Genomic DNA, 13,127 nt, shown 5'->3' on the forward strand with positions numbered 1-13,127 from the left:
GAATAGCCACAGGCATTGGCCATAGCCCCATCCCCACTTTCTTGGGCAAGGGGTTTCAGGCCTGGGGCTGTTCTATAATCACTCCCTCTAGGAATTTGGATGACTTAAGAACCCCCGTTGTGCCTTGATCACCTGACTTGACTAGGCGCACACAGCAGGGACCAGTGGCCTGGTCTTCGGGCCTGAGGACAGGCGCAGAGTGAGGGGCCTCCTGTCTTCATGTCGCTGCTCTGTCTGTTGCAGAGTTGGTCAAGAAGTACTTGCAGCTACTGAAGACCTTTACCCAGCAGCACTTTGCCTCCCAACTAGCCCATGTTCCCCCAATCCTGCAGTGGAGCCGGGCTTCCACTCCCTTGGATGCTCAGGAGGAGGCTGGTGAGAACGACCTCGGGCTAGACGATGACATTGATGTGAGCATCCAGGACCTCTTCAATTTCAAGACCCACAAGGAACCGCGAGTGACTGTACTCTTGGGGAAGGCCGGCATGGGCAAGACCACTCTAGCTCATTGGCTCCGACAAAAGTGGGCCAGTGGCCAGTTGGACCACTTCCAGGCCCTGTTTCTTTTTGAGTTCCGCCATCTCAATCTGATCACGTGTTTCCTGACACTGTCCCAGCTCCTTTTCGATCTGTACCTGAGCCCCGAGTCAGAACCTGATGCTGTCTTCCAGTATCTAGAGGAGAATGCTCGCCAAGTCCTGCTGATCTTTGATGGACTGGATGAGGCACTTCACCTCCATTCCAACAAGAAGCCTGTGGCTGCTGATGGTGCACGCTCAGCCCTCACCCTCTTCTCTGACCTCTGCCGTGGGACTCTCCTGCCTGGGTGCTGGGTGATGGCGACCTCCCGTCCTGGGAAGCTGCCCACCTGTGTGCCCACAGAAGCAGCCTTGGTTTACATGTGGGGGTTTGATGGGCTGCGGGTAGAAAAGTACATGAGCTACTTCTTCAAGGACCTGCTGTCCCAGGAGGTGGCCCTGGCAGAGATGAGGACCAATAGACGGCTCCGGGGCATGTGCGCAGTACCTGAGTTGTGCAGGGTTGCCTGCCTCTGCCTCCACCACCTGCTCCCAGGAAGCCCCCCAGGTCAGTCTGAAGCCCTCCTGCCAACTGTGACCCAGCTCTACCTGCAGATGCTCCTCTCCCTCGGTCCTCGTGGCACTCTGTCTTACCCTTCCCTGCTGGGCCTTGGGAAGGTGGCCTTGGAAGGCCTGGATACTGGGAAGGTCATCTTCTCTGCAGAAGACATCCCTCCATCTGTGATGGCTTTTGGGGCTGTCCACAGCCTGCTGACTTCCTTCTCCATCTGCACCAAGCCTGGGGTTCAAGAGACAGGCTATGCTTTTTCCCACTTCAGCCTGCAAGAGTTTCTTGCTGCACTGCACCTGATGGCCAGCGACAGGACGAACACAGACAAACTCACCTGCCACGTCACCCTCAATTCTCACTGGGTGCTTCGGACCCAAACTAGACACGGTCTCTCCGATCACCTCCCCACCTTCCTGGCAGGCCTGGCATCCCATGCTTGTCGTCCATTCCTTAGCCACCTGGCCCAGCGGGATGAAGCCTGGGTGGGCACCAGGCAAGCTGCTGTTGTCCAAGTGTTGAGGAAGTTGGCCACCCGCAAGTTCACGGGACCAAAGGTGGTGGAACTGTGTCACTGTGTGGCTGAGACCCAGGAGCCAGAGTTGGCTAGACTTACTGCTCAAAACCTCCCCTTCCAACTGTCCTTCCACAACTTCCCACTGACCCATGCAGACTTAGCCGCGCTGGTCAGCATCCTTGAGCACAGGGCCATGCCTATCCAACTGGATTTTGATGGCTGTCCGCTGGAGCCCAACTGCCCTGAGGCTCTTATGGGCTGTGGGCAGGTGAAGAATCTCAGGTGAGTCCAGGAGCTTGGAAAGGAATTGGGCCTTGGGAGAGTTGAGACCAACCAGCCTGGCCAAGGAGACTAGATTAGTCTTGACTACTATTGCAGTCAGTTTCTCCTTGCTGTAACAAACATCCAACCAGAAACAGCTTGTGAGAGGAAAGGGTTTATTTTGGCTTACAGACTCGATAGGAAGCTCCATGATGGTAAGGGAAATCATGGCACGAGCAGGGGGTGGACCTCACCTCCTGGCCCAACATCAGGTGGAAAACAGCAGCAAGAGAGTGTGCCAAACACTGGCAAGGGGAAGCTGCCTATAATACCCATAAGCCCGCCCCTGACAATATACTGTCTCCAGCAGGCTCCAATTCCCAAATTGCTACTGGCTGGAGATCCAGCATTCAGAACACATTAAGTTTATGGGGTCACCGGAATTCAACTATCCTGAATGGCTGCACCCCCATCCCTTAGCACATGATGCAGCTGGGACAGCTGTCAGGGGAAAGGTGCTGGTTAGTACTTAGCCCTGCCCAGCACTGCCCCCTGCCTCAGTCTCCCTCATTCTCTCTTGCAGCTTTAAGAGCAGGAAGTGTGGGGATGCCTTTGCAGAAGCCTTGTCCAGGAGCTTGCCGACCATGGGGAGCCTGCAGGTGCTGGGGTGAGACATGCTTGTGACCAGGAAAACTCTGCAGCTCCGAATGAATGCTGGGCTGCTTCCTCCCTGACCCCATGCACCACAGATCCCTAGCCTGCTCCCTTTCCTCATCCCATTCCTCCCCACCATCTTTGCTTGCCCCATAGGCTAACCGGAAGTCAAGTCACTGCCCGAGGCATTGGCCACCTGATGCAAGTTCTGCCCCTCTGTTCCCAGCTGGAGGAGGTTGGGTGAGTGATCTCCAGGAAGGCCCCCAGCTGGGGTAAGGGGGTCACTTTCTAGCTTTCAGGACAGACACCCCAGGCCTGTGCTGCTACCTGTATATTCCATCAGGTGTTTTTTTTTTTTTTTTTTCAATGAGACCCAAGAGAGGGAAACTTCAGTCTAAGAACAAATGAGTTAGGTTGAATCCAAATACAAGCCTCCAAGATTCCAGGGTAGGGCTAATATTTTGGGCCACCTTGAAGAAGTATGAGCTTCAAGGGTCCCTCTCCTCTTTCTGTGGCCCTAGGAGAAGAGGAGGCAGGCACTGTGGGTACCCATAAATGCATGTAGCACATACCTTTACATTCCTGTCCTCCACACACCCATAACCAGAAGTGCACTTACCTAATAAAGCGTGTGTCCCCCATGCCCATTCATAGACACGCCCAAGAGGGGCACACTTAGATGCAGCACACACAAGCTGAGCCCACTTGCACAAATATCCTCTTTCCTTGTGTCTGGAGGTGAGCGCTTGAGGGGGTGGGGCAGGGACCCTCCATGGCTGGCTTACATGGCCTCTTCTTGAGATGTGGAAAAGCAACCCCGTGCATCCGGGCAGGCTCATCCTGTATCTGGGACATGGCACTTACTGTATGAAACATAAGCCAGACAGTCCCTGTTGTCCTGTCAGCTGGATGCCTTTGGACAGTGATCGCTAGAATCTTACTGATACTTTCTGGCTATTGAGAGTGACCCTTAATCTCTGATCTCACCAACACCCTCCCCCCCATTGTATCAACCACAGTCTCATCTCCTTAGTGTCCCTGCCGCCGGGAACCCAGGCAGGATTCACTCCCACTGACAGGCAGGGACTGTGGGTCAGGGAGAAATGGACTCGTCCTGGGAGTTTGGTGAGCCACAGCCAAAGCTGAGGCCGGTGGTCATCGCTAGCCTCTTAGAAAGACTTTGCTCATCTCCTGGGGACAAAGAGACCCTGATGAACTTGATTCTCAGACACATTGTAGACCTAAGTCTGGGAGTAGGACACTGGGTCTCCTCACTGCCTTCAAGGGACTTCCACAGTCTGCCATGTAGATCCCTTGGGCCACCAAGCAGGAACTCCCAAACAGGGACAGAAGGAAGGCCCGAAGAGGTCCTTTCCTCCAGAACAGAAATCAAGCTGCCTATTTTTTTTTTCCTCTGAGCCCCTGTCTTGTGTATTCCATATGAGGGTGGTCGTGACTGCCACAGACCACCTGGGGCTTCCAAGTGTTTGTCCCCTGGACTGAGGAACTAGGCGCCGGTCTCTGTAGTTTTCAGGACAACCAGCTCAAGGACTCAGAGGTGCTGAAGGTCATAAAGCTACTCTCTTGTCTGCCACGGCTCCAGAAGCTAGAGTAAGTGGTCTTTTTACTCTTCCTCCCAGCCCACCCCATTGGGCCTGGGTCACACCCTCCCTTGCAGACCATGGGAGGGAAACCCACCATGACGCCTTTGCCACAATCATGCAGCTTGAGCCGAAACAACTTCTCCACATCCACCCTACTCTGCTTGGTGAAAGCGGCCGTCACGTGCCCTGCTGTCAGGAAGCTGCACGTCAGGTAAGCAGGAAGAACTGGGCCTGCAAGGTCGTGAGGAAAAAAAGAGGGCAAAGAGAGGAAGAGGAAAAGAAGAGGCGCCTAGTGTACAAGAACTCTGGTGTGTGGCAGTGTTTAATTTACAGCTAGCTCCAGAACCGCACTCGGGCCTGATGCTTCGTAAATAACAAGCGGTTGGATGAATGAAGAAATGAGTGAGGTTTAAGGATAGCCAAATTGAAATGTTAGCGGCATGTCGCTGTCCGTGGTGCTGAAGCAACATTGCCTCCCGGGTAGGTTAGGTGTCAAGCTTCTTAACCCTATAAAAATGAACACTCTTGTTCTACTTTAAAAACAAACAGACAAAAGCTCTCATCCAAGAATAGTGGTGCACACCTATAATCCAAGCACTTGGGAAGTGGGGACAAGAGCATGAGGAGTCTAAGGTCAGCCTGAGTTTCATGAGATCTTGTCTTTAAAAATGTTTGGGGGCGGGGGCTGGAGAGATGGCTCAACATTTAAGTCACTTTCCTGCAAAGCCTAATAACTTGGGTTTGACTCCGCCAATACCTACATAGAGTAAGATGTGCAGTGGTGCATGCATCTTGAGTTTGTTTGCAGCAGCTGGGGGCCCTTGTGTGCCCATTCTTTGTGTGTGTGTGTGTGTGTGTGTGCGTGCGTCTATGTGTGTTTCTTCTCTCTCTTTCTCCTTGCAAATAAATAAATAAATAAATATTTTTAAATCAAAAGCTATCTGGGTTTGGTAGCACACACCTTGAATCCCAGCTATCAGAAGGCTGAGGTAGGGGGATCACTGTGAATTCGAGGCCAGCCTGAGACTAATTCCAGTTCAGCTTGGGCTAGAGCAAGACCCTACCTTGAAAACAAAATAAATAAATAAACTAAGGGTTTGGGAGATGACAGCAGTTAAAAGTACTTGCTGAGCCTGGCATGGTAGCGCACGCCTTTAATCCCAGAACTTGGGAGGTAGAGGTAGGTAGATCCCATGAGTTCAAGGCCACCCTGAGACTACATAGTGAATTCCAGGTCAGCCTGGACCAGAGTGAGACCCTACCATGGAAAAATAAAAAAGCACTTGCTGTGCAAACTTGAACAGAATATAGGTTCCTACAACCTACATAAGGCCAGACACAGTGGTGCACAGTTTGTAATCCCAACTTGCCTATGGCAATGAAAGGTGGAGACAGGAGGATCCCAGAGTGCTTGGACGGGTTAGTCTGGTGTTTGAAAAAGCAAACAAAAAGATAGACCCTGTCTCAAACAAGGTGGAAGATGGGCTGAAGAGATGACTTAGCAGTTAAGGCGCTTGCCTGAAAAGCCTAAGGACCCAGGTTCGATTCCCCAGTACCCATATAAGCCACAGGCACAAGGTGATGCATGTGTCTGGAGTTCATTTGCAGTGACTGGAGGCTCTGATGTGCCCATTCTCTCTCCTTCCCTCTCTTTCTCAAATTAAAAAAAAAAAATTTTATTTATTTATTTATTAGAGATAGAGAGAGGGAGAGAGAGAGTGAGAATGGGAGCACCAGGGCCTCTAACCACTGCAGACAAACTCCAGACACATGTGCTACCATGTACATCTAGCTTACGTGGGACCTGGAGAATCGAACCAGGGTCCTTAGGCTTTGCGGGCATGCGTCTTAACCACTAAGCCATCTCTCCAGCCCAGTAAAATATTTTAAAAGATTTATTTTTATTTACTTCTTAAAGACAGAGAGGTGGAGAGAAAGACAGAGAAGAGAGAGAGAGAATGGCCACACAGGACCTCTAGCCACTGCAAACAAACTCCAGATGCATGAGCCACTATGCGCATCTGGCTTACGTGGGACCTGGAGAATTGAACCTGGGTGCTTAGGCTTTGCAGGCATGCACCTTAACTGTTAAGCCATCTCTCCAGCCCTAAATAAAATATTTTTAAAAGGTGGGAGGCAAGGACCAACACGTGGAGGCTGTTCTCTGGCCTCTGCACTTGTGCTGTCGTAAGTGTACATTCACACATGCACACGCATCATGTGCTCCTACACGTGCACACAGAGACACACCAGAAACGTAAAACCAACTGTTGTAGACAGTTCCACGCTGCTGGGATGAACATCTGCACCAGACACAGTTTATAGGAGGAAGGGGTTTATGTCACCTCACAGATCCAGGGGACGCTCCATCTATGGTGCAAGAAGCCAGCTCCCATTCATAAATCAAGCAAACAGAAAAACCACCAGCAGCCAGAAAACACCAGACAGAGCAAACACAAACCTGCAGCAAGCAGCAGGGACCCCTGCCCAGCTCACACTGTCCTCCACACCTTTAGGCTAGACCCTCAGGACCTGTCCCCAGTGACACCGCCTCCAGCCAAGCAGCTGGAGATCCAACTTTCAAGCTCTTTTTAAAAATTTTTTGATTTACTTTTATTTACTTTGAGAGAGAGAAAAAGTAGCAGAGAGAGAAAGAATGAGCATGCCAGGGCCTCCAGCTGTTGCAAACAAACTCCAGATTCATGTGCTACCTTGTGCATCTGGCTTAATTGGGTCCTGGGGAGCAGAACCTGGGTCCTTTGGTTTCTCAGGCAAACGCCTTAACTGCTATGCCATCTCTCCAGCCCCCAAGTTATAAGCTTTAATAAAACACCTAATCTATGGAGAACATGCATTCAAAGTACCATACCAACCAAACAAAAAATAACCCCTCTCACCTTGTTGTCCTGACTTTACAAAATACTCTTGCAGGACTCAATAAGCAGACTTGGAGCACTTTTCCAGTTCTCTGTATCTCTGTCAAGTGGGAAATCCGCTCCTGTGGATTGTCGGGGCAGGAAAGGATGAGCCGGCAGGGCTGACGTGCTGGTTTCTGGTCTCTGGGCTTCAAAGGTCTCTTTCTAACCCTGTAGGGAGTCAGACCTCGTCTTTCTTCTTTCTCCACTCCCAGAGACAGCCACAGAGCAACCAAGGTAAGAAGCCAGGGAGGTGTGCTCTGGGCCCATTCTGAGAAGGATCTACCTGGTCCTTTGCAGTGAGGGGAAGGAAAGGTGGCTGTGGAAGCCCAGAAAGAGCTGGAGGGAAGAGATTCCCACTGCTGCTGCATGGGGATGAATTCCTGCTCAGAGCTGGGGGAACAGTCTCCCTCTCCCTACGTATGTGAGCCACAGCTGGCCCCTGGGCAGAAGAATGTCCCCAAAGTCTCAGAGCAATCCAGGCCTTTAGGGGGAACTTGAAGATACTGTTACCCTGGCATCACTGCACTGACACTCTGGAAAATTATTCAAACCAAAGGACAAATAAGAGAGAGGGAAAGGATGGCACTTGTATTTCAGGGTGCTCATGGGAATGAAATGAACAGCTGAGTTTAATGTGCCTGGAGCATGGCTGGCATGCAGACAGCGCTTGGAGCTGGCTGTGCATGGGTTCTCACTTGGCCCTTGGATGGGTGATGAGAGGGAAGCTGCTTTACCCAGAAGAACAATCCTACCATGCTCCCCACACTCCTCCTTGACTGAGCCTCAGTCTCCTCACTTGTACCATGACTGCATAGGACCAATGGCCCTTTCCCCTACAACCGTCTAGAGCTTCCATGAACAACAATAGCTCAGAGACCCCCGTGGCTATTTAAATGAAGTAGCTTTCAGTTCACCAGCTGCATGTGCCACCCTTCCAGGGCTTGGTGGACTCAGGTGGCTCCCAGGTTGCACAGCCCTTCTGTCATTATAGAAAGTTCTGTTAGACTCGAAACTAGCTTATATATCTGAGTTTCCCTACAGCCCTGGCCTTCCCCCATCCCTGTGGCTGTGGCTTCCAACCTCCAGGATCCACGTTGGCCACTCGTGTTTCCTACTCTCTGAAGTAAAGGGCACATCAGATGGATACCAGCAGAAGCCCTGTCTTCTAAGCTTCCATCCTGTGCCTCTGCTGGACACTTAAATATAGGCAGCCTCATTCAGTCCTTCGGAAATTGTTTTAAAGATTGCCAGCTCACCTTAGGAGAGTAAAACTGACAGGTTAAACAACCTGCCTGAGGCCACACAGGTGCCTTTATCCAAATTCTGCTTCTAGGCCTAGCAGAGACGGAATATGAATAAAGGCTCCTTTGACCTTGAGCCCTTAGCTCCTACTGCTCCCCTGAATTGTTCCATGGGTGCCTTCCAGCAGCTGTCTTTGGAACTCAATAACCCTGGGGTGCTAGCTGCAAAGCCTCCAGCCTAAGAAGCAAAAGGAAGAGACAGTCTCCATCAGGCACAGCACCTGAGCCTAGATCAGTGTGTAATCCATTCTTTCCAGAGCTCCAGGCCTACAGGATGAAGACAGCTTGAGGAAAGAAGGGCAGAGAAGAAGTCTGGCACTCAGGTACCTTCAGAAGGGGGAGGTCTGGGGGAGGATCGCTTCCAAAGAGGGCGCCAGGGCAGGGAAAAGCAGATGGGAACAGAGAAAGGACATGAATAAGCCATGCGGCTTGAGGCAGGAGCACCTGACTGAGAAGCAGGCCCTTGCCCTGTGCTGGCTATGACGCCCAGTGCCTCATGGGGAGCCTTTTGGAAGGCCTGTAAAGGGCACATTATTACTCCCCTTTTGATAGAAAAGGAAACTGAGTCATAGACAGATTAAGTGTCCTGCACAAGATGGCACCACTGCTGAGAAGTGTGCAGAGCGCAGACGTGAGGCTCTCCTCACTCAACACGGTGGGGAGGCGGCATGGTTCCGCTTTCCCCTCTGAGTTCTTATGTTCTCCACCCCATCCCAGACTCCAGAAATGTCATCTCAGGGTCCATGATGTGGAAGCCCTCATAGAACTGCTCCAGGAAGGCCCCCGGCTGGAGGAAGTGGAGTGAGTATCTTGGGAAGTGGGAAGCCAGGGCAGGAGCTAGCCTGACTAATCAGTTGACTGACTTCAGAATAATTTGGGGAGGGGAGTAAGCACATCATGTTTAATCCTCTCATCTCCATGGCATAAGACCCATATCTATCCACATTTTATAGAGGAGGAAATGAAGGCACAAGGAACCTCTGCTCAAGGTCACACAGATAGGAAAAGTCTGGGCCACGATCCCGAGCCCATGCTCATGCTCCCCCCCCCCCGTCATGGCCATTGGTAGATGAGATACCCCTGCACCTGAGATGACCCACTCTTTTCAGGCTAGAGAAGTTCCCATGATGTCTGCCTCCTGAATAGGGTTTCATGTGGGGTCTTGCCATGCAATAGGAGGGAAACCCAGGGGCAGAAGTCCCGCAGAATCCTCCAGAAGACATTGAAGGTAGAGTAATAAGATGCTACGGGGTTTGGGGGGTTAATGCCCCCACCCCAGGGTATGGACCAGTTGAGGGCTGCCTTGGTGATCAGCTGTTGACCTATGATCTGGTTCCATCTGGAGAACCAGGACAGGGTCAGAAGATTTCTACCAACCCTGCCTCCCCCAGACTGTCACCTATAGCAAGGACCCTAGTCCCACCTGGTCACGCAGGTCAAACACTCGCAGCTCCCTGGCCCTCTCTCCATCACGAGTCCAATCTAGTCAGCTCTCTAAGTGGTCTCCTCCAGTCTCTTCATCTACCTTCCTGGTAGAGCCCCCTCATCTCACCTGGTGACCCCATCAACTTCCGGTCCACTGCTTCCACCAGGCCGCTTCCTCTTGGCCTAGTGAACCGTGTTTCACTGCCGCCTGCTCCCTTCACTCCTTCCCACTGAGGAGAAGAAAGCCCAAACCCCACAGGGCCCAGAACCCTGACCCGACTTCTCCCACTCTCTCTCACCCTGCTGCCCCCACTCAATTGCCAGTCCAGACACACTGGCTTCCTTTTGGGTGTACATCTGTACTCTGCCGCAGGGCCTTTGAATGTGACAGGGACACTGCCACTCTATGTCTCCCCTAATCCTACCTGTAGAACTCCAGGTGTTTCCAGAAAGTAGCTCAAACCTCAGTAATGCCTCTCTGACCCCCACACTGGGTCAGATGTCTCTGTCATCATGACGTGGGTCATAAGAAGCTATTATGTTTGCTGAGGCATCAAAGAATGGTGGTGAGTGGGAACTTCAAGTCAGACTGCCTGTCTTCAGATCCAGGCCCACCCATGAGTCAGTTCCATAAACACCCTGTGCCTCCATTTACTCATCAGTAAGATGAGGATAGTGACAGTGCATGTTTCATAAGACTGTGAGAACGAAGCACGTCACCGGGACCACCGGCAGACATGGGACTGGGGCGTGTAGCCTGTCCCCTCTAGTATTAAGGTTCATTTAAGGGAGTGGCGCATGGCCTCGAGTTGGGGAGGGCTTGAGTGAGTGCAGTCCCACAGCCCCTCCGTTTTAGCCTCTCAGAGAACTATCTGGAAGATGAAGGCTGCCGACTCCTGGCAGAGGCTGCACAACAGCTGCGCATCACCAGGAAGCTGGAGTGAGTTGCACACCCCACTGCTGGATAACAGCAGAGGCTCTGGGAAGCCCTGGCTGGCCCCTGCCATCCCTGGTCCTCCTGCTTCAGCCTGTCACTCCTCTCTTTTTCTCCTCTCCTCTCCTTTCCCTTCCCCTCCCCTCCCTTTCCCTCTTCTCTCCTCTATTCTCTGCTCCAAGCAAAGTTGGGAAGTTGACCATTTGACCATGCCTTGCCCTTGCTTCTGCCTTGAGCCAGTAATAGTCTCATTATCCAACTCTTCTCATGTGGAACACAGTGACTTGCATGCCAGGTCATCTTGGCAATAGCTCTAAGTGGGAAGGGGACTTGCTGGGACGCGGCTGAGACGCAGGGTGGGCAGGGGCTATCTAGTCAGGGTGTTTGGGGAAGTGGTGTGTTAGGTAGAGGTGCAGTTAGGATACAGAGGCAGGCTCTGGGGGTGGTTAGATGAGAAGGCGGGGTGTGCTGTACTGTGGGGATGGGGCAGAGGTGGTGTTTTGGGTTGTGCTGAGTCAGATTTGGGTTGGGGTGTGGAGTGGTAAGGTGGGTAAATGTGGTTTTGAAGCCTTGGCCTCAGCTCTGTCACTTAGTGAACTTGTGACCCTGTGAAAGTAATGGAATGTCTCTGGACCTCAGTTTTTCCATTTATAAGATGGGGTTAAATGAGACCATGTATGCTGAAGCCCCTGGTACAGAGCCCACTATGTCAAAGAGTCACAGCTTATTTTGTTTTGTTTGGGGGGGGGGGGTTTCTTTTTTTTTTTCTTTTCAAGCTAGGGTCTCACTCTAGCCCAGGATGACCTAGAATTCACTCTGTAGTCTTAGGCTGGCCTTGAACGCACAGCGATACTCCTGCCTCTGCCTCCCGAGTGCTGGGACTAAAGGTGTGCGCCACCACGCCTGGCCACCAGTGTTATTTTATAGACCAGGAAAGCAAGGCTCAGAGAAGTGGAAATCCTGAGCCAGGTCCTTCAGCTCAAGCTGGAAAGCTTGATTCTGTGAGTGGCAGCAATCATGGGTCTCTTGGCTTACCATGTGGCCAGAATTCTTTGAAGTCCCAGGACAATGGAATCTTAACAGTCAGCAAGCTGTAGAGCCACGGCAGGGAGGGGACGCTAGCTGTCCAGGCCTGGGGTCCATAGCGCCTACTAATGCTGCCTTTCCACAGCCTCAGCCACAATGAGCTCTCTGATTCCGGGGTGATCTATGTGCTGAGGGCCATGAGCATGTGCCAGACCTTGACAGAACTGCGCATCAGGTAGGCTCCCTGCATGTCACTGTAACCTCCCATTAGCCCTGAGCCTCACTGTGCTCTCTGAAGACCTCTGAATTCTTTCTGGCCCCAGGCCTTAGGGACCCCCAGAAGATGCTACTGATTCCCAGCCACTGTGAGTCCTGGGGGTCCTATGGTTCAGAAAGGCCTGGAGGCATTGAACTCCAGCCCCCAACCAGGAGTGGCACAGACAGGCTGGGAGAACATCTCTCCAGTCTCTCGCCTCAGCTAGGACAAACAGTGCAGTACTCTTTGTACCTCAGAGCTCCCCTGGGATCAGACCAGGGACCTACCCTCAGTCCCTCACCACCTTCTCCTGAAAGCAATCACATGACCAAGTGACATGTGGTCCAGCTCTGCTCCTGGGGAAACCCACATAAGGCAGGGCCCAACCTCATCCCTGCAACTCTGTCTTTAGTATGAGGAGCTGAGGCAGGGTGAATTAGTGTCAGCCCTGCTCCCACTCTTCAGGAAGCCTCATTCTTCAACTGTGTAAGGGTGCCCCTACTTTTTGCAGCCCTGAAAGAGGCAGAGCTCCCACAGTCCAGAGAGTGCTCCAAAGCACCTCTAGGATCCTAACTGGCAGAAGCAGGTTTCAGCCTGGGGCACAAGCCAGCTACAGGGAAGAACCTAAACTCTGTAACAGAAAGTCTTTAAGCCCTAAAGCCTCTGTCAGAGAAAAAGGCTTGGCTGGAGAGAGGGCAGTACCATAAGGGTAACCCCCCCAGGTCAAGGTTAAACAAGGACATACCTACAATTATTGCCCTGTCTTCTTCCACAGCCTGCTGAGCAACACTGTGGTACTCATGTTTGCCCAGGAACCAGGGGGGCAGGAGGGCAGTGGGGAGAGGTAAGAACGGAACGTCATCGAGCCTGACCCAGGGAAACCTTGACAAGAATTCACAAAAGGGCAAGAAGTAAGCAGGCTTAGCAGGGGCATGTCCCTGAGGCAGAAGGAGCAGAAGACACACTAAAGGGAGTCCTGAGGTCAGGATGTGGGCGACATGCCAAGATGGACTGGAGCGGCAGCTAGACGATGACACGTGACGCTCGGCAGTCTGGTGCCTTCAGCCTAAACCCAGAGGGTGGCTGGTCTGGGACTCTGATTTAGTCAGAACTTCTGGCTCCTTTTGTGTGAGGACCCTTCACGA

At 52.1% G+C, this 13,127-nt stretch overlaps 1 protein-coding gene across 1 annotated transcript in view; it reads left to right on the forward strand.

Moving 5' to 3' along the window:
• Positions 1 to 13,127, forward strand: part of Nlrc5 (NLR family CARD domain containing 5) — a 57,369-nt gene that overhangs the window by 4,218 nt on the left and 40,024 nt on the right. The window contains exons 4-14 of the mRNA XM_045142712.1: positions 244 to 1,885; positions 2,448 to 2,531; positions 2,675 to 2,758; positions 4,046 to 4,129; positions 4,244 to 4,333; positions 7,215 to 7,274; positions 8,599 to 8,664; positions 9,059 to 9,142; positions 10,623 to 10,706; positions 11,872 to 11,961; positions 12,758 to 12,826. Coding sequence (XP_044998647.1) covers positions 244 to 1,885; positions 2,448 to 2,531; positions 2,675 to 2,758; positions 4,046 to 4,129; positions 4,244 to 4,333; positions 7,215 to 7,274; positions 8,599 to 8,664; positions 9,059 to 9,142; positions 10,623 to 10,706; positions 11,872 to 11,961; positions 12,758 to 12,826 — 2,437 coding nt within the window. The remainder of the gene's footprint in view (positions 1 to 243; positions 1,886 to 2,447; positions 2,532 to 2,674; positions 2,759 to 4,045; positions 4,130 to 4,243; positions 4,334 to 7,214; positions 7,275 to 8,598; positions 8,665 to 9,058; positions 9,143 to 10,622; positions 10,707 to 11,871; positions 11,962 to 12,757; positions 12,827 to 13,127) is intronic.

This window comes from Jaculus jaculus, chromosome 1 (genome assembly GCF_020740685.1).
Source record: "Jaculus jaculus isolate mJacJac1 chromosome 1, mJacJac1.mat.Y.cur, whole genome shotgun sequence".
Classification (NCBI taxonomy): Eukaryota; Metazoa; Chordata; class Mammalia; order Rodentia; family Dipodidae; genus Jaculus; species Jaculus jaculus.